At 41.5% G+C, this 22,943-nt stretch overlaps 1 protein-coding gene across 2 annotated transcripts in view; it reads right to left on the bottom strand.

Moving 5' to 3' along the window:
* Positions 1-22,943, bottom strand: part of inppl1 (inositol polyphosphate phosphatase like 1) — a 110,487-nt gene that overhangs the window by 16,387 nt on the left and 71,157 nt on the right. For both annotated transcript variants that reach the window (XM_062966824.1, XM_062966825.1), the window contains exons 17-23: positions 21,493-21,581; positions 17,144-17,225; positions 12,834-12,923; positions 11,390-11,503; positions 9,737-9,825; positions 6,126-6,213; positions 3,800-3,955 (exon numbers count right to left, since the gene is read on the bottom strand). In XM_062966824.1, coding sequence (XP_062822894.1) covers positions 3,800-3,955; positions 6,126-6,213; positions 9,737-9,825; positions 11,390-11,503; positions 12,834-12,923; positions 17,144-17,225; positions 21,493-21,581 — 708 coding nt within the window. The remainder of the gene's footprint in view (positions 1-3,799; positions 3,956-6,125; positions 6,214-9,736; positions 9,826-11,389; positions 11,504-12,833; positions 12,924-17,143; positions 17,226-21,492; positions 21,582-22,943) is intronic.

Raw genomic sequence — 22,943 nt, forward strand, 5'->3', positions numbered from 1 at the left:
ATGGCCAGTGTGGAAGGATATCATGCAGCTTCTACTGCAATGAACTGCATTATATGGATGCGGGTATTGCCATAGGATGCAGTTTGTATTGCATTGAGCTGCATTATAGGGTCAATATAGAAGCATATAATATACTGTATATACTCGATTATAAGCCTAGTTTTTCAGCCCTTTTTATAAGACTGAAAAAGCCCCCCTCGGCTTATACTCGGGTGAGGGTCCTGGTTGGCTTATATTTGGGTCAGCTTATACTCAAGAATATATGGTACATTTATTATTTTTCTCTATTATTATTGGTATTATTACATTTATTATTTTTTTCTATTATTGTTGCTACTCTTAACATTTATTTTACTCTATTATTATTATTATTATTATTATTATTGTACATTTATTATTTCACTCTGATATTATTATTATTGCATTTATTATTTTACTCTATTTATTATTATTGTATTATTTTCCTGCATTTATTATTATTATTATTACGTGTATTATTTTACTCTATTATTATTATTAAAAGGATACATAAGCACATTGACATTGAAGATGAGAATAATGATTTGATCAGAGTTGGACAGTCAAATCAAATACTAGGTAATGAGTGGGTCATAACAAAGGAAATAGCGGTATTAGGGAAAAGAGAGGAAATGGGAAATAAAAGGGAAATAAAATAAGCAATAATTGAATGTGCACAAGCAGTAATAGTATTAGGGTGGAAAGATAAATCAAAATGGACAGTAAATAAATGGTACCAATATATGGTGGAGCAAATAGAATTTGAAATTATGAATGTGAAACTAAATGTTGTAAAAACTAATGAAAATAGAACAAGAGAAATGGAAGAAAGATGGACAATGGTAAAGAACTATATCATGAATCATTCTGGAGATCAAGCCATAAGAAATAAGATACAAATATTATATAGTATATAGGTTGGAAATGGATTAAGATAAAGATATAAAAATTGTCTCATAAAGAAACGAATATGTAAAAAGAAAACAATCCTCGTGTTGGTGGTGGGAATTGTAAATGTTTTGTATGTCTACGGTATGTATTTTTTGTGTTTTAAAAAATAAAAATTTATTATAAAAAAAAGAAAGAAAAAAGACAGTCTTATCCTAAATTTGAGCTTTACGTAAATATTCAAAGACATTTAACCTACTGATGCCTCAATTAATGTAATTTTATTGGTATCTATTTTTATTTCTGAAATTTACCACCCTCGGCTTATACTGGAGTCAATGTTTTCCCAGTTTTTTGTGGTAAAATTAGGTGCCTCGGCTTATATTCGGGTCGGCTTATACTCGAGTATATACGGTAGTTTAAACGGCATCAAACTGCATATATGTTCACTGTTGACCCATGTAATGCATTCAGAACTCATTGAGCTGCATTATAGGGTCAATATAGAAGCATATAATATAGTCTAGACTGCATCAAACTGCATTATACATTCACTAGTGACCCATATAATGCATTGGGAATTCACTGAACTGGGTAAGTATAGAAGCATATAATATATTCTAAACTGCATCAGAATGCATTATAAGTTCACTGTCAATCCATGTAATGCATTTGGAAGTCACTGAGCTGCATTGTAGGGTCTAGAAGCATAAAATATACCATATATACTCAAGTATAAGCCAACCCGAATATAAGCCGAGGCACCTAATTTTACCACAAAAAACTGGGAAAACGTTGACTCAAGTATAAGCCAAGAGTGGGATATTTCAGAAATAAAAATAGAAACCAATAAAATTACATTAATGAGGCATCAGTAGGTTAAATGTTTGTGAATATTTACATCAAGCTCAAATTTAAGATAAGACTCTCCAACTCTGATCAAATCATTATTCTCATCTTCTTCAATGTCAATGTGCTTATGTATCCTTTTAATAATAATAGAGTAAAATAATACATGTAATCATAATAATAAATGCAGGAAAATAATACAAGTAATAATAAATAGAGTAAAATAATAAATGCAATAATAATAATAAGATCAGAGTGAAATAATAAATGTATTAATAATAATAATAATAAAATAGAGTAAAATAAATGTAATAATAGCAACAATAATAGAGAAAAATAATAATAATAATAATAATTATTATTATTATTAAACTTTATTTGTACCCCGCTAGCATCTCCCGAAGGACTCGATGCGGCTTACAAAGGCCAAGGCCTCAACACACAATATAACAATACAAAACAAAAGGCAAATTGGGTTGTTGTATGTCTTTCGGGCTGTGTGGCCATGTTCCAGAAGCATTCCAGAGAATGCTTCTGGAACATGGCCACACAGCCCGAAAGACATACAACAACCCTGTGATCCCGGCCATGAAAGCCTTCGACAACACAAAAGGCAAATTAAAAACAATTAAAACAGTATAAACAACAAGCGATAAACAATACGCTAAAACACAATAAAACTGGGCCGGGCCAGAGTAATGGGTACAAGATTAAAAGTGCTGATGTGACAGGTGAAATATAAGGCTTCTAGGGCAAGTGCAGGGTGCGATATACAATCTAAGTTCTAATAAAGTGCTTATGGGACTTGGAGTTGGAGATTTCCTATTAATCTGGGAAGGCACATTGGAACAGCCAGGTCTTCAAGTTCTTTCTGAAGACTGCCAATGTCGGGGCCTGTCTGAGATCCTTGGGGAGGGTGTTCCAGAGTCGGGGGGCCACCACAGAGAAGGCCCTGTCTCGTGTCCCCACCAACCGCGCTTGCGACGCAGGCGGGATCACGAGCAGGGCCTCTCCAGATGACCGAAGCGAACGCGTGGGTTCGTAGATGGAGATGCGGTCACGGAGGGAGGATGGTCCCAAACCGTTCAGGGCTTTGTAGGTAAGCACCTGCACCTTGAATTGGGCTCGGAAAATAAATGGCAGCCAGTGGAGCTCCTTGAACAGGAGGGTTGACCTCTCTCTGGAAGGGGCCCCAGTTAACATCCTGGCTGCCGCTCGTTGGACCAGCTGGAACTTCCGAGCCGTTTTCAAGGGCAGCCCCACGTAGAGCGCATTACAGTAGTCCAGTCTGGAGGTGACCAAGGCATGGACCAACCCGGCCAGATCAGCCTTCGCGAGGTACGGTCGCAGTTGGCGCACGAGTCTCAATTGTGCAAAGGCCCTCCCAGACACCGCCTAGGACGCCTGAGCCTCAAGCGTAAGCGATGAATCCAAGAGGACTCCCAGACTGCGGACCTGTGGCTTCAGGGGGAGTGGAACCCCGTCCAGCACAGGTTGCCACCCTACACCCCGGTCAGGATTACGATCGACCAGGAGGACCTCTGTCTTCCTGACCTACCTGTCCCACCGGGGAGAAGAAACCGGAAACATCCGGGGATCCATGAAGGTACGGGTCCCGGACCTTCATGGATCCTCTGTCTATTATTACATAATAAATGTAATAATGCCGATAATAATAGAGAAAAATAATAAATGTAATAATACCAATAATAATAGAGAAAAATAATAAATGTACCATATATACTCGAGTATAAGCTGACCCAAATCTAAGCCAACCAGGACCCTCACCCGAGTATAAGCCGAGGGGGGCTTTTTCAGTCTTAAAAAAAGGGCTGAAAAACTAGGCTTATACTCAAGTATATACAGTAGTCTAAACTGCATCGATCTGCATTATACGTTCACTGTCGACCCATGTAATGAATTCGGAACTAATTGAACTGCATTATAGGGTGAGTATAGAAGCATATAATGCAGTTCAAACTGCAACAAATTGTATTAGACGTTCAATGTTGACTCATGTAATGCATTCAGAACTCCTGCTCACCGTAGAGCCTCTCGCGGGTCCCCATCCGCTCCGCCGGGACCCGGACCTTCATGGATCCCCGGATGTTTCCGGTTTCTTCTCCCCGGTGGGACAGGTAGGTCAGGAACTGCTGGGCCGTGCTCCCGATCATGGACTTCAAGGCAATGACGCACTCGCCTGCAAATTGTCAGAATGCAGAACCAGGGGGTCAGGGTGCGTCTGTTGGTGGGTGTAAAGAAGTGTGTGTTTTTGTTTGATTTATGGATGACATGTTTGTTTGATTTTGTTTTAGAAGTCATGTTTGGCTATGTTTAAAATGGGTAAGTATTAGAGTTAACAATAAGTGGGGGAAGGTAACCAGCTCAGCATTCTGAGGCAGGTTACCATAGCAATGGGGGCGGAGCCAAACGTTTGGAAAGAAAAGGAGGGAATGTTTTAAACCCAGTTTAGTCTGTGATCTGAGAGTCACAGGAGATAGACTGGTTCTAGATTAGGGAAACCAGGAAAGCAGACCTCTAATAGTGCCAGACTAAGCAAGTTGGGTGACTTGTTTAGGGTTATGTGTAGAGGCTGAGAAGAAAGGGGAAGTAATCCCAGTAGATCCAAGAGATCAATTAACAGTTTTGACTGAAGAGTAGAAAGTATTTTGGAAGTTGGAACACCTCAACATCTATTTGTAACAGTTATTTAAGTGCCTTAAAGAAGTTATTGAACCACTAAGCTCTGTACATGAAATAAACTTGTTTTGTTCTTTAAACCATCTAAGTCTCTGTCACACTCATATTCTAAACTAAGTCACGATACCATCTAAAGTAAATAAGAAAGATTAAAAAGAATAAATTATCCTCTGCCTGACATCTCCACAATTGGTAGCAGCGGTGAGATATATATATATATATATATATATATATATATATATATATAGAGTTAATTAAAATCATCATCCAGACATCTTTACAAATTGGTGGCAACTGTGTGGTGGAATTTAAAAGGATTCCTCCCTGCCTCACATCTTCGCAGTGGGTTTCTTCAAACACCATCGATCATCAACTCTGGATCATCAGCACCCTGACAAATTGGTGAACTTCTGCCTTCACCAATTCCTTTCCAATGTCAGACTCAAAGACATCTGCAGTCTGAAACATTTATTCAGTATTTACAAATCATATTTACAAACGCAGCAAAAGCCATTGCTCAAAGCTGGCATTTTCCCTTTGCCTCTTGGCTTGGCACTTCTCTCACACAACTCAACAAGAGATAAGAAAGCACATTCCTTAGTCCGAAGGAAGTTCCGACCTCCAAGGCCGGAAATCGTGTCTCATAGGTCACAGCAGGCTGTCAGTCAAACTGTCCTGCTGTTAACTGTTTCATTGCTGAAACACACACTTGCAAAACAGCAGAAACACTTGATTTACATTTCATATACACACAACCAAAATCCAACACAAATAAGGAGGAGGAGGAGGGACCATCTTGAGGACAGACGCCCACTGACAGCAATGGTTTCTTCCTTTCTTGGAGTGGACTAGATGTCCTTTGGGGGTCCCTTCTCATTCTATCACCTGTGAAGCCTCTTTCTCTGGAAATCATTAAGCAGAGGCTGGATGTCCATCAGTTGGGAGGGCCTGGATGGTGTCTTCCTGAACTGTGGGATGGACTAGATGGCCTTTGGGGGTCCCTTCCAACTCTAGTGGCCTCTAGGCTGCTTGGGAGTTAAAGTGGAATCTCCTTTTCGTCCAACCAGTTTGGCTTACTGCTGAGACAAACGGTTTTAACTGCCACTTTCACCTCGGAGAGCGAAGAGAGTGCTGACTGGAAACAGTCAGGAACGAAATGGCTGCGAACTCTCCAAAGCCTGATTATTTATAAGGCAAATGAGGCATATTTAAAGACTGTTTAAAGGGACTGTTTATTCTCTCTGTTCTCTGTGTGAATTCAGAGAGACTTCTGTATATATTGTTGCCCTGTTTGATCTTTTGAACTGAAGTAAAGATACTGTTACTTGTTACACAAGCCTGAGTGACACTTTATTATACTGCAGGGTATATCTTGGCTCAGAACTGTAGCAAAGCTTCTATTTATTTATATCTACAACCTCCAACCATCTAGTCCAACCCCTTTTCATGCAAGCAGGGAAACACAATCTAAGCCCTCCCGGCAGATGCTCCAAAACCTCCAGAGAAGGAGACTCCACTGGACTCCCAGGCAGCATCTTCCATTCATTTCTCCTTGTTGACATTCCTTTGGTCGGTTTTGGCCAACCAGCTCTCTCGTCCACCCATTCAAGCTCCATACCTCTGGCTATTTTGACCTGTTTTGGACCTTACGGAGCTTTTCCATCGCTTACCGTAGGACTCGTAGCCGTCCATCGACTTGACGGTCAAGAGGATGTGCTGGTCCTGGAGATACTCAATGTCCGAGAGGATGGGCTTCAGCTAAAAGCAGAGGAAGGAAGAACAACATAAAGCCACACGTTTCACGTGGAGAATATCTTAAAATATAACTAATCCCTACTACCTATAAGTAGCATATTGCCCTTTATCCCAAATTGGCCTCATTTCTATGCAGAATCCAAAGCTTTGGATATTAAGGCAAGACTAGGTTTGAGAAGTAACTTTGTAAAGTAACTTAAAAGTCCTTATTTATTAGGACTATCTTTGGAATGTAACTTATTTGCTCCACCACTAGCAGGTCTCAACAGAGGCTGGATGGGCACTGCTGAGCAACGCAAGGAGGAGGTCAGACTAGATGACCTTAGAGGACCCTTCCATCCATATAGGTCTATGAAAGCTTTGACCATTTCTCCCTATTTTTTCCCTCTCCTGGTTGTTTGTAAGACAGAACTATGGAACACAATTTGTAAAAGTTTGTTCCTGGTTTGAAATTATTATTCCTGTTTGATTGTGCAGTCCTTACTTTGAAAGGAGTTGTTCTACTCTGGAGACTTTGTGTTTGTGGCTTTGAATTGGTTATTTATTTATTGTGTCAGAAGCAAATTGAGAATACAGTTATAATGTATGGGGAAACCATAAACAAAGTTAAAAGCTTGGAATTATATTAAATTTTCTTTGACCAGAAGCTGGCCACTTGGAGTGCCTCTGGTGTTGCTGCGAGATGTGGCAGGACACAAACCGCATTGTAGTCAGTGGTCTGTGGTTTGCTCTTCTCCACACTCGGATATCACAGACTCCTCTTAGAGGCCTCATTTCTTAAGATCGGCTCTGCATTTCATGGTGCCTTCTATGTTGCCAGTTTTCTGTGTGCCCAGGAGGGAGTTTCTCATCTGACGGGTTCTAACCTGCCACTTTTGGACTCTCGCTTGCTGAGGTGTTCCAGCAAGTATCTCTGTCGATCATAGGAAGCTGTTTCTCAATCTAAGGTGTTGACTTGCTGGCTGATACCTGAACAGAGGATGGGCTGGAGATGTCACTGCCTTGGTCCTTTCATTGCTGGCTGCTACTTCCCGACAGATGTCAAGTGGTGCAATACCAGCTAAACCAGTGATTCCCAAAGTGGGTGCTACCGCCCCCTGGTGGGCACTGCAGCGATCCAGGGGGGCGGTGATGGCACCTATTAGGACACAGGGGCGGGGCCAGAGGAGGGGCGGGGCCTCTTCCCAAGTGCCGGAGACAGGGTTGAGGACCTGAGGCGCCTGTTAGGACACAGGGGGCGGAGCTAGAGGAGTGGGCGTGGCTTCTTCCCAAGAGCCCGAGTCAGGGCTGAGAATCTATATCTTTCCTGAGGCGCTTTTTGGGACACAGAGGGCGGAGCTAGGGAAGGGGGCGGGGCCTCTTTCCAAGAGCCTGAGACAGGGCTGAGCCTCTATATTTCTCCTGAGAGGCCTTTTAGGACTAAAGGGCGGGGCTGGGGGCGGGGCCTCTTCCCAAGAGCATGAGATAGGGCTGAGCCTCTATATTTCTCCTGAGAGGCCTTTTAGGACTAAAGGGCGGGGCTGGGGGCGGGGCCTCTTTCCAAGAGCCTGAGACAGGGCTGAGCCTCTATATTTCTCCTGAGAGGCCTTTTAGGACTAAAGGGCGGGGCTGGGGGCGGGGCCTCTTTCCAAGAGCCTGAGACAGGGCTGAGCCTCTATATTTCTCCTGAGAGGCCTTTTAGGACTAAAGGGCGGGGCTGGGGGTGGGCCCTCTTCCCAAGAGCATGAGATAGGGCTGAGCCTCTATATTTCTCCTGAGAGGCCTTTTAGGACTAAAGGGCGGGGCTGGGGGCGGGGCCTCTTTCCAAGAGCCTGAGACAGGGCTGAGCCTCTATATTTCTCCTGAGAGGCCTTTTAGGACTAAAGGGCGGGGCTGGGGGCGGGGCCTCTTCCCAAGAGCATGAGATAGGGCTGAGCCTCTATATTTCTCCTGAGAGGCCTTTTAGGACTAAAGGGCGGGGCTGGGGGCGGGGCCTCTTTCCAAGAGCATGAGACAGGGCTGAGCCTCTATATTTCTCCTGAGAGGCCTTTTAGGACTAAAGGGCGGGGCTGGGGGCGGGGCCTCTTTCCAAGAGCCTGAGACAGGGCTGAGCCTCTATATTTCTCCTGAGAGGCCTTTTAGGACTAAACGGCGGGGCTGGGGGCGGGGCCTCTTCCCAAGAGCATGAGATAGGGCTGAGCCTCTATATTTCTCCTGAGAGGCCTTTTAGGACTAAAGGGCGGGGCTGGGGGTGGGGCCTCTTCCCAAGAGCATGAGATAGGGCTGAGACTCTCCCTGAGAAGCTTGTTAGAACATGGCAGCAGGGTATAGAGGTTCAGCCCCGTCAGGTACTTGGGGAGAGGCCCCGCCCCCTCCTCTAGCCCCGCCTCCTGTGTCCTGACAGGCACTGCAGGACAGGGATAGAAGCTCAGCCCTGCCTCAGAGCTCGTAACTCCACCCATCCCAGTCCTGGCCGCCCATTTGTGGCCCAGCACCTCCTCCGCCTCCCCTTCCCAGCCCTGCATCTTGGATTAGGAGAGGCTCAGCCCCGCCCTCTGGAGCAGGAGCCACGCCCACCCCTCTAAGCCACGCCCCCTTTCCAGGGGGTGCTGAGTCATATTTTTTCTGGAAATGGGGCGGCAGGCCAAATAGGTTTAGGAACCACTGAGCTAAACAGTATAAATATCCAGTGGTGTGGGGCATAGACATCCTGTGATGATGCGGCATGTCTCATTAAGAGCCACATCCACTGTTTTAACGTGGTGAGATGTATTCCACACTGGGCATGCGTATTCAGCAGCATAGGAGCCAAGCACAAGGTCAGATGTCTTCACTGTGTCTGGTTGTGATCCCCAGGCTGTGCCAGTCAGCTTTTGTATGATGTTATTTCTAGCACCCACTTTTTGCTTGATAGTCAAGCAGTGCTTCTTATAAGTCAGAGCACAATCCAGAGTGACTCTCAGGTATGTTGTTGTGCTGCAATGTTCCCTTCCTAGGTCATCCTCAGAGCTTGAGATGCTTGTCTGTACTTAAGGTGAAAGGCACATGCCTGCATTTTAGATGGATTAGGAATCAGCTGGTTTTTCTTGTAATAGGCAGTAAGAGCACCTAAAGCTTCTGAGAGCTTCTGTTCAATCATTTCAAAGCTCTCTGCTTGAGCAGTGATGGCACGATTGTCAGTATAGATGAAACTCTCTGTCCCTTCTGGCAATGGCTGATCATTTGTGTAAATGTTAATTGGTTGAGACTCAATGATGAGATACTCATAGAAAAACTATTGCAAAATGTGCTGAACGATGTCCCTTCTGCACAAAGTTTTTCCAACTTTCCCCATGTTTTAGGATATAACCAATTAGGAAATGACACTGATAACCCAGGAACAAAAATTGTGGCTGAGACAAATACTTCTTGCCAAACTAAAGGTCACAGAATTCCACATTGTTCAGGCAGGGAAAGTAAAGTGGTGTCAAACTGCATTAATTCTGCAGTGTAGATGCTGCACTCCTGGCTGAGCCCTGCTTCACTCCAATTGCAAGTCCATACTGACCGTGGGCAGCTGTCGGGATGACCACTGGACTTTCAAGAAATTGATGTTGTCGCTGCTTTGGGAATCGTTCTCAAAACTCTTTTTGAATTCTGCAGGGAGAGTAAAAAAAGGCGAAATAAATGATAATGCAGGGAATAAAATGACGGAAATCCGGACTGGGGCTATATTAATTTCAGTCGCATTTCCCTCTTTACTAAAGTGTTGTTGTTGTTGTCCCACTTTCCTCCCATAAGGAGACACAAAGCAGCGCAAGACACTAAAAGCAATAGTGTACCATTTAGGACTTTAACATGTGTGTGGATTTCCAGCACTCACAGGGGAGGTCAGACTAGATGGCCTTTGGGGTCCCCTTGCCACCCTACAATTCTATGTAATGGACTATAGAACTAGATGACTCTTAAGGATCCCTTTCAATGCTGTGGTGGATAATTGCACTGTCAAGGGTGAGACTAGATGACCTTTGGGAGTCCCATCCAACTCTACTATTCTACGGGATACATTTCTAAAACTATCAGGGGTTGGACAAGATGGCCCTCCCAATCTTGCAGTGAATTATTGCACTGTCAGGGGTGGAGCTGGATGACCTTTGTGGTTCTCTTCTGTAACGAGCTAATAACGACTGCCACCAATTTGTGAAGATGCAACCACCAAAGACTCAGGGAGGAGACCTTTTACTTTTTTTCTTTCTTCTTCTTATTCACTTTAGATGGTAGCGTAACTTGGTTTATAATATATGTGACAGAGGCTTAGATGTTGGAAGAACAATAACAAGTTTATTCAGGCACAGAGCTTAGTGGTTACAATGCTCTTTAGAGGTATTTTTATTAACAGTTACAATACTAGAATGAGATGAGTCAAACTCTCTAAAGTGTTACTTCTTTTACTTAAAGTAGTTAAAACTTCTTTCTCTTCTACTTTTAAACTACAGTCACCCCTGTGATATGCTATCACAGATTCTCTGTGCCTTACCAGGACACAGACTATATTAAATAAGTCACCAAACATATTTTAAACTGACTCAAAATGAACAATTGAGTCTCCTTTTTTTTTGGGTGGGTAAACAATTTATTAATGATATGTTACATAACAAAACAGCAAATTATAGCAGATAAAGTCAAATAACAATCCTTTTGAAATGTACATGCATATCTACATTAGTCAGTCAACCGGTTAATTCTAACATTGAGTACATATTATTATCAGTAATTCAAAACATATAGAATTGCTCTTTCTACATGTTATCCACTATTTTCAATCTAGAGTCTCCTTGATCCCATCAACCTAGGATCAATCTTCCCTGTGCCTCCTCAGAGCACAGACTGACCCTCTTTTTTAAACTCTGCACTTCTTCAACTAAACGGCAGTTGGCTCCGCCTACTTCTCCATGGCAACCAGCCTCTGAGTGCTGAGATGCAGTAACTGTAATACTTACCCTTTTAAAACACAAACACACAATTAAACATAACATCTGTAAACCAAAAATTCGTACTTCATTACACCTTCCAATTCCACAATCCTATGCATGGTCAGGGGTTGAGCTAAATGAACCTTGGAGATCCCTCCCTTCCAAGACTGTGGTGGGATACTGCACTGAAACTAGAAATAAACACAGAAGTATTGAAAAACAAATAGTTGACATCATTAACGGCTGACCTTCCAGGCAAGTGGAGTAGAACTCAATAAAGAACTTGGTCCGGCTGGCTGTCTTGACGATGGCCTCCACGCTCTCGAACTCGATGTAGGCCTGGTCCGAGGACTTGGAGAGACCTAGAGCCAAGAAGAAAGAGGTCTGGCATCTACACGGGAGGCTTAATGTGGTTTGACGCCACTTTGTGACCGCTGTGGCTCAATGCTATGGAATGGTGGGAGTCGAAGTTTACCGGCTGTTAGGAATTGTGGGAGTTGTAGTCCAAAACACCCAGAGGGCCCAAGTTTGCCCAGGTCTGCTGTAGAATGAATGTGAGTTGTAGTTTTGCAAGGTCTTGAGCCTCTTCTATCCAAGGGTGCTGGAGTCTGGTTAAACTACAAATCCCAGGACTCCACAGCACTGGAAAGCAGATAAAGGTGGGGTCAAACTGCATTTTAATACTGCAGTGTAGACTTGGATCCCTTGAAATCATTATAATTATATTAATTTATATCCCGCCTTATCTCTCCTGAAGGTAACTCAAAGATGGCACCTAAGTCGAAACATGAAAGTAATGTATGTTTCCTATGCACCTTATACATATAGCCAAATGCTCATTTTATAAACAACATTTTTGTGTGTGTGCATGAAACCAAGTTTGCATAGGTTGAACCATCAGAAAAGCAAAGGCCACACTTTCTTGGCCACACAGTTTGGCTAAGGAACGGTCAAGCTCACAGTTTATAATTGGTGCATTGAGGACTAGCAACTTGCTTCTCAAAGTAAAAAATAGTTATAATCAAAGATATTGTTGTTGTTATTTTGTACAGTATATTGATTTACAATTACAGTAGAGTCTCACTTATCCAATGTTCTGGATTATCCAACGCATTTTTGTAGTCAATGTTTTCAATATATCATGATATTTTGGTGCTAAATTTGTAAATACAGTAATTATAACATAACATTACTGTGTATTGAACTACTTTTTCTGTCAAATTTGTTGTATAACATCATGTTTTGGTACTTCATTTGTAAAATCATAACCTATTTTGATGTTTAATAGGCTTTTTCTTAATCTCTCCTTATTATCCAACATATTCGCTTATCCAACATTCTGCCGGCCCGTTTATGTTGGATAAGTGAGACTCTACTGTATATTGATTTATTATTGACGATATAAACTTAATGTGTTGTTGAAGGCTTTCATGGCCGGGATCACAGGGTTGTTGTATGTCTTTCGGGCTGTGTGGCCATGTCCCAGAAGTATTCTCTCCTGATGTTTCACCCACATCTATGGCAGGCATCCTCAGAGGTTGTGAGGTATGGATAAACCAAGTAAGGAAAGGAAAGAATATATATCTGTGTAGAGTCCAGGATATAAACTTACTATTGCGCTGAGGAAAGGTGTATAAGAAATAAACATATTATTAATATTATTATTATTACTGCTACTACTCAAAAATGTACCTTTCTTGGAAACAAACTGGGATGTCACCCCGACTTCGAAGGCAGCAAAGACCGGCGAGTGGTCGCTGCTGACGATATCATCTGTGCAACCTGGGGAACAAAAGGAAGAGTTCATCATTTAATTTATCCCACATGTTAAGGAAGGGTAGAGTGTGGATTAAAAGCGCTGGCAGGGGGGTTAGACTAGATGGCCTTTGGGGTCCCCTTGCAACCCTACAATCCTATGTAATAGACTACTACATTGTCAGAGCCTTGGGAACCCCTTCTAATTCTGTGGCAAATTAGTGCACTGTCAAGGATGGGACTAGATGACCTTTGGGAGCCCCATACAACTATCAAAACTATGGGATATTCTATAGGATACATTTCCAGCGCTACCAGAGGTTGGGCTAAATGGCCCTGAAGGGATTTCTTCCAATCCTGTGGTGGTGTTGCACCCTAGCACTGAGACAACCGCCATTCGCACCAGAAGCCAGTAGTCCAATAATAAAATGTTTATTGGGAAAAGAATACTGTATATACTCAAGTAAAAGCCTAGTTTTTTAGCCCTTTTTTTAAGACTGAAAAAGCTCCCCTCGTCTTATACTCGGGTGAGGGTCCTGGTTGGCTTATATTTGGGTCAGCTTATACTCCAGAATATATGGTACATTTATTATTTTTCTCTATTATTATTGGTACTAGCTGTGCCCAGCCACGCGTTGCTGTGGCAAAGTGGTGGTGGTATTGGTTAAAAATTGTTGTGTAATTTTTATTTGACGTTATTTGCATTTTTTTATTAATTGTATTGTAAGTTATATTTTTATTTATTATATTTTATTATTTTCTTGTATTATTTTTAGTTATTTTCTGTTATTATAGTATTTTATTGTATTTTTTTTAAGTTTTCTTTATTATTTTTTATTGGGTTGCTAGGAGACCAAGTTGGAGGAGCTTAGCCTTCTAACTGGCAGCAATTGGATAAAAGCAATTATTCCTCTCTCTCTCTAATTAGGACTTTATTTTTCTTTTCTTTTTGTTGTATCAACCTAGAGGCGTGGATGATGGGTTGTGTTGTCAAATTTCGAGGTTGGGGGACCTGTAGTTTTGTTGTTTTGTGGGTCGCCGTGATGCCATCACTCTTTTATATATATAGATTATTACATTTATTATTTTACTCTATTATTATTACATTATTATTGTACTCTATTATTGTTGCTACTATTACATTTATTTTACTCTTATTTTTATTATTATTAATAATACATTTATTATTTCACTCTGATCTTCTTCTTATTATTATTGTTGTTGTTGTTGTTGTTATTGCATTTATTATTCTACTCTATTAATTATTACATGTATTATTTTCCTGTATTTATTATTGTCATTATTATTACATGTATTATTTCACTCTATTATTATTAAAAGGATACATAAGCACATTGACATTGAAGAAGATGAGAATAATGATTTGATCAGAGTTGGACAGTCTTATCTTAAAGATGAGGTTGATGTAAATATTCAAAAACATTTAACCTACTGATGCCTCAATTAATGTAATTTTATTGGTATCTATTTTTATTTCTGAAATTTACCACCCTCGGCTTATACTGGAGTCAATGATTTCCCAATTTTTTGTGGTAAAATTAGATGCCTCGGCTTATATTCGGGTCGGCTTATATTCGAGTATATACGGTATAAAAAGGAAAGAAAGTCAAATCCAAAAGAGACAGTCAGGATATAACATGCAATATACGAAATAAGCCAGTGTTCAATAACAGTGATTCAAAAATGCCAGGGAAAAATCTCAGAACCAAGAAATCCAAAAACAGAAATAATCCAGGGTAATTTCCATGAATGCGAACACAGGAATCTCTCCCAATTAAATTCTTCTGAGGTACATAGGCAAAGACAGGAACATGAAACAAGAATCCTGACAATTCAAGAACCGGGAATTAGGAAACATGAACAGGAGACTGATTCCTGGTTAGCAACGTTGTCTCCTCCGAGATGCTTGAAGCCAAAGCACTTAATATAAGCCTGTCCAGGTTCCCATGAAATCATGTCTAAGGCACCTGGCTTTCAGAGCTTTATCTCAGATTCTCTGGAAAGACCCAGTTTGCCTTCTTTTCACACCCTGTGTCCTCAAATCTAATCTACACTCTCTTGAAACCTCCTCGTCTTCCCAAGGCCTTTTCTCTAAAGACTTTCGGTTTCACCGGTTGCTTGGGAATGATCTAAACCAGAGGTCCCCAAACTAAGGCCCGGGGGCCAGATGCGGCCCTCCAAGGTCATTTACCTGGCCCCCGCCCTCAGTTTTATAATATAATATTTTATATCAATTTTAATAATATAATATATTGTATATACATATAATATTGATAATAATCTTATGTTATACAATATAATACTAATAGTAATGCCGTATAATAATATTAATTATATATTACATATTATATAATAGTATAGTGGTATAGTTCAATATAGTAATGTATAATGCTAATATTGTGTTATGCTAATAATATAATATACTAGCTGTGCCCGGCCACGCGTTGCTGTGGCAAAGTGGTGGTGGTATTGGTTAAAAATTGTTATGTAATTTTTATTTGACGTTATTTGCATTTTTTTTATTAATTTTATTGTAAGTTATATTTTTATTTATTATATTTTATTATTTTCTTGTATTATTTTTAGTTATTTTCTGATATTGTAGTATTTTATTGTATTAATTTTTAGTGTTTTTTATTATTTTTTATTGGGTTGCTAGGAGACCAAGTTGGAGGAGCTTAGCCTTCTAACTGGCAGCAATTGGATAAAAGCAATTATTCCTCTCTCTCTCTCATTAGGACTTTATTTTTCTTTACTTTTTGTTGTATCAACCTAGAGGCATGGATGATGGGTTGTGTTGTCAAATTTCGAGGTTGGGGGGCCTGTAGTTTTGTTGTTTTGTCCGCTGCCCTGATGCCATCACTCTTTTATATATATAGATTGTATGTACATACAGCTGCTCTGAGTCCCCTTCGGGGTGAGAAGGGTGGGATATAAATGTAGTAAATAAATGCAGTAAATAAATAAATAATTTTTGACTTAGGCTTGGCCAAAGTCTGACATGACTTGAAGGCACACAACAACAACAACAACAACAACAACAACAACAACAATCCTAATTAACCTGACTATCTCATTGGCCAGTAGCAGGCCCACACTTTCCATTGAAATCCTAATAGGTTTATGTTGGTTTAAATTGTTTTCATTTTTAAATATTGTATTATTTCGTTGTTGTTGTTTTTGCACTACAAATAAGACATGTGCAGTGTGCATAGGAATTTGTTTGTATTTTTTTTCAAATGATAATCCAGCCCCTCAACAGTCTGAAGGATTGTGGACCGGCCCTTTGCTTAAAAAGTTTGGGGACCCCTGATCTAAACAATTCAAAGCATCAGATGAGTCAGTCTGACCTGTCTGCAAATCTCCCCGAACACTCTCAGGCGCTTCATTTTGAAACCCCTCATCCTCTGAATCCTCTAACATTTGCTAGACAACAGGTGGATTAATAATCCTGCGGTGGGAAGTGGGCGACCCTCTAGATTCCCTTTTTAAAAAATATTTGGAATTTGTAACATTGTCACAACTGCATATACACAACGATATATTATTACTTTTTACCTCTTGTAATACTGTACATTGTTGATTACATTTTATCCTTTATAGTTATACATTTATTCCTTACACACAGGCCTGTAGCGAGGGGGCGGTTTTAGGGGTTCAACCCCCCCCCCCCCCCCCGAAATTTTTCAGGTTATAAAAAAAACCTGGTTTACTCATGAATTTTAACTGGTTAACCAAATCCCCATGCTAAGTCTATGAGACACAAAACATTAAGAGTCCCTCCAGGCACTATTTCAAGCAGATATTGACAGGTTTGTAGCGGGGAGAGGTGTGTGCTAGGGGTTCAAACCCCCCCCCCCAAATTTTCAAAACCCGTCCCGAAATTTTTTTCTGGCTACGGCCCTGCTTACACCTGTCCATTTCCCCCCAGTTATGACTCTACTCATTGGTTTATATTATGTGTTCGATCATAAAGATTTTTTTTGGTTCAGTTCCTTCTATTTTCCCTTCCCTTTCGCTATTGCAATAAGCTTTTTCCACTTCAACTCCCAGTTCTTCTTTGGGTGACTCTTCATATATTTTGTTCCCTTTTTAGTTATGTACTCTTGAAGAATCTATCCTGATCAATATTCGAGCCATTTTTAATCTTTCCATCCTAAGGCAACTGTTGCTTGGGTAGCTGCTATCATATATTTTTGTAATTTCAATCTGGTCCCAAAACTCACCGTAGGAGTTGCTATTGATGTGCGTCTCCGGGTACGACTTCCAGAGGATCCGGTCACACCACGAAGGGACGTTGGTCCTCACCTGGGAGAAGATTAGGAAAGCAAGGAAAGATTACAGCCCCAGAATACTACTTCTTGGTCCTTTACTTCCAGCAGCCTTCCAGAACCCAGAACTCAGGGAGAAACCTTGCAAAGGACTAAGAGTGTGGTGGAGACGCCTTGCCTGGAGGGTTTTAAACAGAGGCTGGGTGGCCATCTGTCAGGGCTGCTTTGATTGTGCTTTTCCTGCATAGCAGGAGGGGGTTCAACTGGATGGCCCCTGAGGCTTCCGATATTATTATTATTATTATTATTATTATTATTATTATTATTATTATTATTATTATTACTACTACTACTACTACTTTATTAGTGGTAGTAGTATTACAAAGGTTGGATGGCCATCTGTTGAGGATGCTTTGAGGGAGCTGAACTGGATGGACATTGGGGTTTCTGCTATTATTATCATTATTATTATTATTATTATTATTATTATTAGAAACACAACAAGATGAGTCTATTATTATTATTATTATTATTATTATTATTATCAACACGACGACGTTGTATGGCACAGCAAACAAGATAGATATGCTGGATTTCGTTTCGCAAAACCACAAGTCGAACACTTCCCAAGTGTCTAGGACTGTGTGATGTATTTTCTGATGATGTGTGCAGATCCCAGTAGGGTGGCCTTTTGCAGTTGGCAGATGGTGATTTTGTCAATGTCTATTGTTTCCAAATGCCGGCTGAGATCTTTTGGCACAGCACCCAGTGTGCCCATCACCACCGGGACCACCTGTACTGGTTTCTGCCAGAGTCTTTGAAGTTCAATCTTGAGGTCCTGATAGCGGCTGAGTTTTTCCTGTTGTTTTTCATCTATGCGACTGTCACCTGGGATGGCAACATCAATGATCCAAACCTTGTTCTTTTCCACAACTGTGATGTCTGGTGTGTTGTGTTCCAGAACTTTGTCAGTCTGGATTCGGAAGTCCCACAGTATCTTTGCGTGCTCATTTTCCAATACTTTTGCAGGTTTGTGATCCCACCAGTTCTTTGCTGGTGGGAGGTGGTACTTGAGGCATAAGTTCCAATGAATCATTTGGGCCACATAGTTGTGCCTCTGTTTGTAGTCTGTCTGTGCGATTTTCTTACAGCAGCTGAGGATATGGTCAATGGTTTCGTCGGTTTCCTTGCACAGTCTGCATTTTGGGTCATCAGCTGATTTTTCGACCTTGGCCTGAATTGCCTTTGTCCTGATGTCTTGCTCCTGGGCTGCAAGGATCAGGCCTTCTGTCTCCTTCTTCAGGGTCCCATTCGTGAGCCAGAGCCAGGTCTTCTCCTTATCAGCTTTTCCTTCAATTTTGTCAAGGAACTTTCCATGCAGTGTTTTGTTGTGCCAGCTGTCAGCTCTAGTTTGTAGTGCGGTTTTCTTGTACTGGTTTTTTGTCTGCTGTGTTTTGAGGAGTTTCTGATTTTTGACTTCAATCAAAGCAGGTTCTCCACTTTGCTTGACATATTCTGCCAGGGCATGTTCTTCTTCTTTGACTGCTTGTTTGACTTGCAAGAGTCCTCTGCCCCCTGATCTTCTAGGCAGATATAGCCGGTCGACATCACTGCAAGGGTGCAGTGAATGATGAATGGTCATGAGTTTTCTTGTTTTTCTGTCCAAATTGTCCAGTTCCACCTGTGTCCAATTTATAATGCCAGCAGTATATCTTATGACAGGTATGGCCCAGGTGTTTATGGCCTTGATGGTGTTGCCTCCATTGAGCTTGCTTTTGAGAATTTTTCTGACCCTTTGTGTGTATTCTTTGCTGACCACAGTCTTCACATGTTCATGCTTGATGTTGTCCAGCTGTAATATGCCCAGATATTTATAGGCCTCTGGCTGGTGACACTTTATTGTTTGGCCATTGGGCATATTTATGCCCTCACTTTCAATGATTTTTCCCTTCTTCAATGCCACTGTCGAACATTTGTCCAAACCAAACTCCATGTTGATATCAGTGCTAAAAATTCGGACAGTGTTGGTCAGAGACTGGATTTCAGTTTCCGTTTTCCCATATAGCTTCAGGTCATCCATGTACATCAAATGTGAAATTTTGTGAGAATTATTATTATTATTATTATTTGATACACAATAGGTTTAGTACACAGCAAACAAGATCACTCTGCTGGATATTGTATTGAATCACACATTGGACACTTCCCAAGTGTCTAGGACTGTGTGATATATCGGTGAATAATGTGTGCAAATCCAAGAAGGGTGCCTTCTGCAGCTGACAAATAGTAATTTTTTTAGTGCTGATTGTTTTTAAGTGCAGGCCAAGGTCTTTAGGCACTGCACCATGTGCCAATCACCACTGGGACCACCTTGACTGGCTTGTGCCAGAGTCGATTGTGTTTTCGTCTATTATTATTTTATTATGACACAGCAAACAAGATAGATATGCTGGATTTCGTATCACAAAATCACAAGTCGAACACTATTCGTCTATTATTATTATTATTATTATTATTATTATGCATCTGGTGGTGCAATGGGTTAAACCCTTGAGCCGGCAGGATGACTGACTGAAAGGTCGGCAGTTCAAATCCGGGGAGAGCAGGTGAGCTTCCTATGTCAGCTCCAGCTCCCCATGGCTACCTGTTGGAGGTGCTTTGATTGTGCTTTTCCTGTATGGCAAAAGGGGTTTGGAAGACACTGGGATCTTCCATTGAAATACTGTTAAATTTACGTTGGTCAAAAAGTTCACCCATGCCTGATATATACTTACATAAATTATATATAATATATACATTATATATTATATATAATATAATATATAAACATTTCTTGGGGCTCCACGGGAAACTTCTGCTCCAAAAACAGCTTTGTAGCTGATATAGATGATGCAAGACCCTTAAAAACGTTTAATTACACTATATAACAAGATATTTTGTTTCTGGGTTATAAATGCCCTTTCCGAATTGGTTCTATCATTTAAAACATGGGGGAAATTTATTAAACTGCAAAGGAAACTTTGTTTTTGCAGGACCTCCTGCAGCACATTTTGCTCTAGTTTTCCAGTGAGTATCTCATAGCATCTCAAGCAATTCAACCTCATTTGTGGCAGCCATAAAAACAATTTCTGGAGTACTTTCAAAGTTAGGACCGCACAATTAAACAGGAATAACCCTTTAAAACCAGGAACAGAATTATTTTCAAATTTTGTTTCATAGTGTTGTGTTGTTTTTTTCAACTCTCCAGTGTGATGCGATGGTCACCTTCCAGTTGATGCATGCCACAGCCAAATCACACTAGGCAATGCCTGTTGTTTAGGAGCCACCACCAAGAAGGCCAGGACTCTCTGTTGGTGATCAATTGTGATGACTCATGGGCCATGTAGTCCCGTTCCTAGTACTATTGTGGCAGATGAAGAGGAAAACTTTGGTTTCCCACCGTTTCAGCCAGAATTGGAGCCCTTGCACCTGCAGGATGTTTGCTCTCCAGAAGCCAGCCAAACAAGCCTTGGGCAGAAATCTCCCCCGTTCTCTCGCCGGGATAATTATAATCGAGATAGAGGTGCTAGGGAGGCGAATCGCCGAAGCGCCAGAATCGCTGCCAGACAATTAGCTGATTAAGCCTGTTTCCCTTGGGAAATCTTAAGGAGTCATGCATCTGGACACAGTATGGGTTTCACTTCTTGTTCCCCAGGGAAAGAGTTCCTTGGCGGGAAAACAAGATCCTATATAGCTGTTTGACCGCAAGGAGATCCTTGCGGAGTCAATTCGTCAGCTTCGGGAGTGAGATCGTGTGTGGACTACGCTACTCCTGATCCTTGTTTCCAGGACCTTGTTCTTGTTCCAGCCCTGCCTTGTTCCCCGGACCTCGCCACGGATTTCGCCACGGACCCTGTTCTTGTTTCTTGTTTCTTGTTGCCTCGAATCGAGCCTTGTTTGCCAAGAATCTAGTTTGCTCTCCAGCCTTGTTGCCAAGCTCCATTGGACTAAAGGACCCTGTCATTTCCCCACACTTTGCTCGGCAAAGTGTGTGTTTTGGTTATTGGATTATAATTTTGGACTCTAATATCTCATATTGGACATTGTTTTCCTGGACTATATTTGACCTTTCCTGAAAGGTCTACTTCTGAACTATATTCTTCACTTGTTTTTATTGACTTTATATATTCCTTTAATAAAGATATTAGATAGATTCTGGTCTCTGTGCATGGTTATTGGTGCTCTGCAGCCTGGGTCCTGACACCAATGCCCCCCTCCCCAAACCATGAGCCCCTTCCCCAAAAGCCTCCCCCAGAGCCCTTTACCCCGGTGGGCTTCTGCTTGTGCCAGACGTAGGTGTCGCGGGAGCCCCTCTCGTAGCGGTACGTCGGGGGGAAGGTGATCTCCTCCTCGTCTGGAAGAAACAAGGCATTAGAAAGGTTGAGTTGGATGGAGAGAAGGTGTTCCGCCTTTAAGGACTTAATCTACAGTGTAGAACTGATCCACTTTGGGGCCACTTTAACCACAATAGGATCCTGCGAGTTACAGTTCAGAGGATCGCCATCACTTAGTTGGCCGAAAAGCAAGTGTATAAAACTATGGACAACTCCCCGGACTCCATACCATTGGGCCATGGTAGTTATAAATGATGTCAAACTGTATCCCTAAACTAAGAATTCAGGTGCATTTATACTGTAGAATAAATGAAGTCTGACAACGTCAACAGCCATAGCTCTAATGAAAAGACATAGGTTGGAATAATTGAGATCTGTGATATTTGTGTGACAATATTTACTAATATTTACTAATATATAATATAATATATAATACTAATAATAATAATTGGAGCCTCTGGTGGCTCAATGTGTTAAAGCGCTGAGCTGCTGAACTTGCAGACTGAAAGGTCCCAGGTTCAAATCTGGGGAGCGGCGTGAGCACCCACTGTTAGCTCCAGCTTCTGCCAACCTAGCAGTTCGAAAACATGCAAATATGAGTAAATCAATAGGTACCGCTCCGGCGGGAAGGTAACGGCGTTCCATGCAGTCATGCCGGCCACATGACCTTGGAGGTGTCTACGGACATAAGGTAAATAAGGTAAAGGTTTCCCCTGACATTAAGTCTAGTTTTGTCCGACTCTGGGGGTTGGTGCTCATCTCAATTTCTAAACCAAAGAGCAGGCGTTGTCCATAGACACCTCTAAGGTCATGTGGCTGGCATGGCTGTATGGAGTGCCATTACCTTCCCGCAGAAGTGGTACCTATTGATCTACTCACATTTGCATATTTACAAACTGCTAGATTGGCAGCAGCTGAGCTTAATAGCGGGAGCTCACCCTGCTCCCCAGATTCAAACCGCTTTCAATCAGCAAGTTCAACAGCTCAGCGATTTAACCCGTTACGTCACCGTGGGTTCCTACTTATACCTAATAGCTTAACAATAATGCAAATTGATATTGATCACTGCTCTGCGCCTCACTTGAAAGTTAGTTTTAGTTAAGAAGGGGCAGCTTGACCTAGAATGGGACTTCAAAACAACAGATTTGATGAGTTGTTTTGCTAAGACTTTAAAGCTAAAGACAGGGTGATGTAGTAGGGAGGGAAAACTGGTTGACACAGAAAGTCCATAAATCTTCTCCTAGACAATGGGAATAAACTAGGAGGCTAATTAGCTAGCATTGACATAATAGGTCTCGATAGGCATGCTCACAGCAATAAAAGATGACATAATGGCTTTATGGCACATGCGCACAGAAAAGGAAAAATTTCTAGGGAAATGA

This window comes from Anolis carolinensis, unplaced genomic scaffold (assembly GCF_035594765.1).
Source record: "Anolis carolinensis isolate JA03-04 unplaced genomic scaffold, rAnoCar3.1.pri scaffold_33, whole genome shotgun sequence".
NCBI lineage: Eukaryota > Metazoa > Chordata > Lepidosauria > Squamata > Dactyloidae > Anolis > Anolis carolinensis.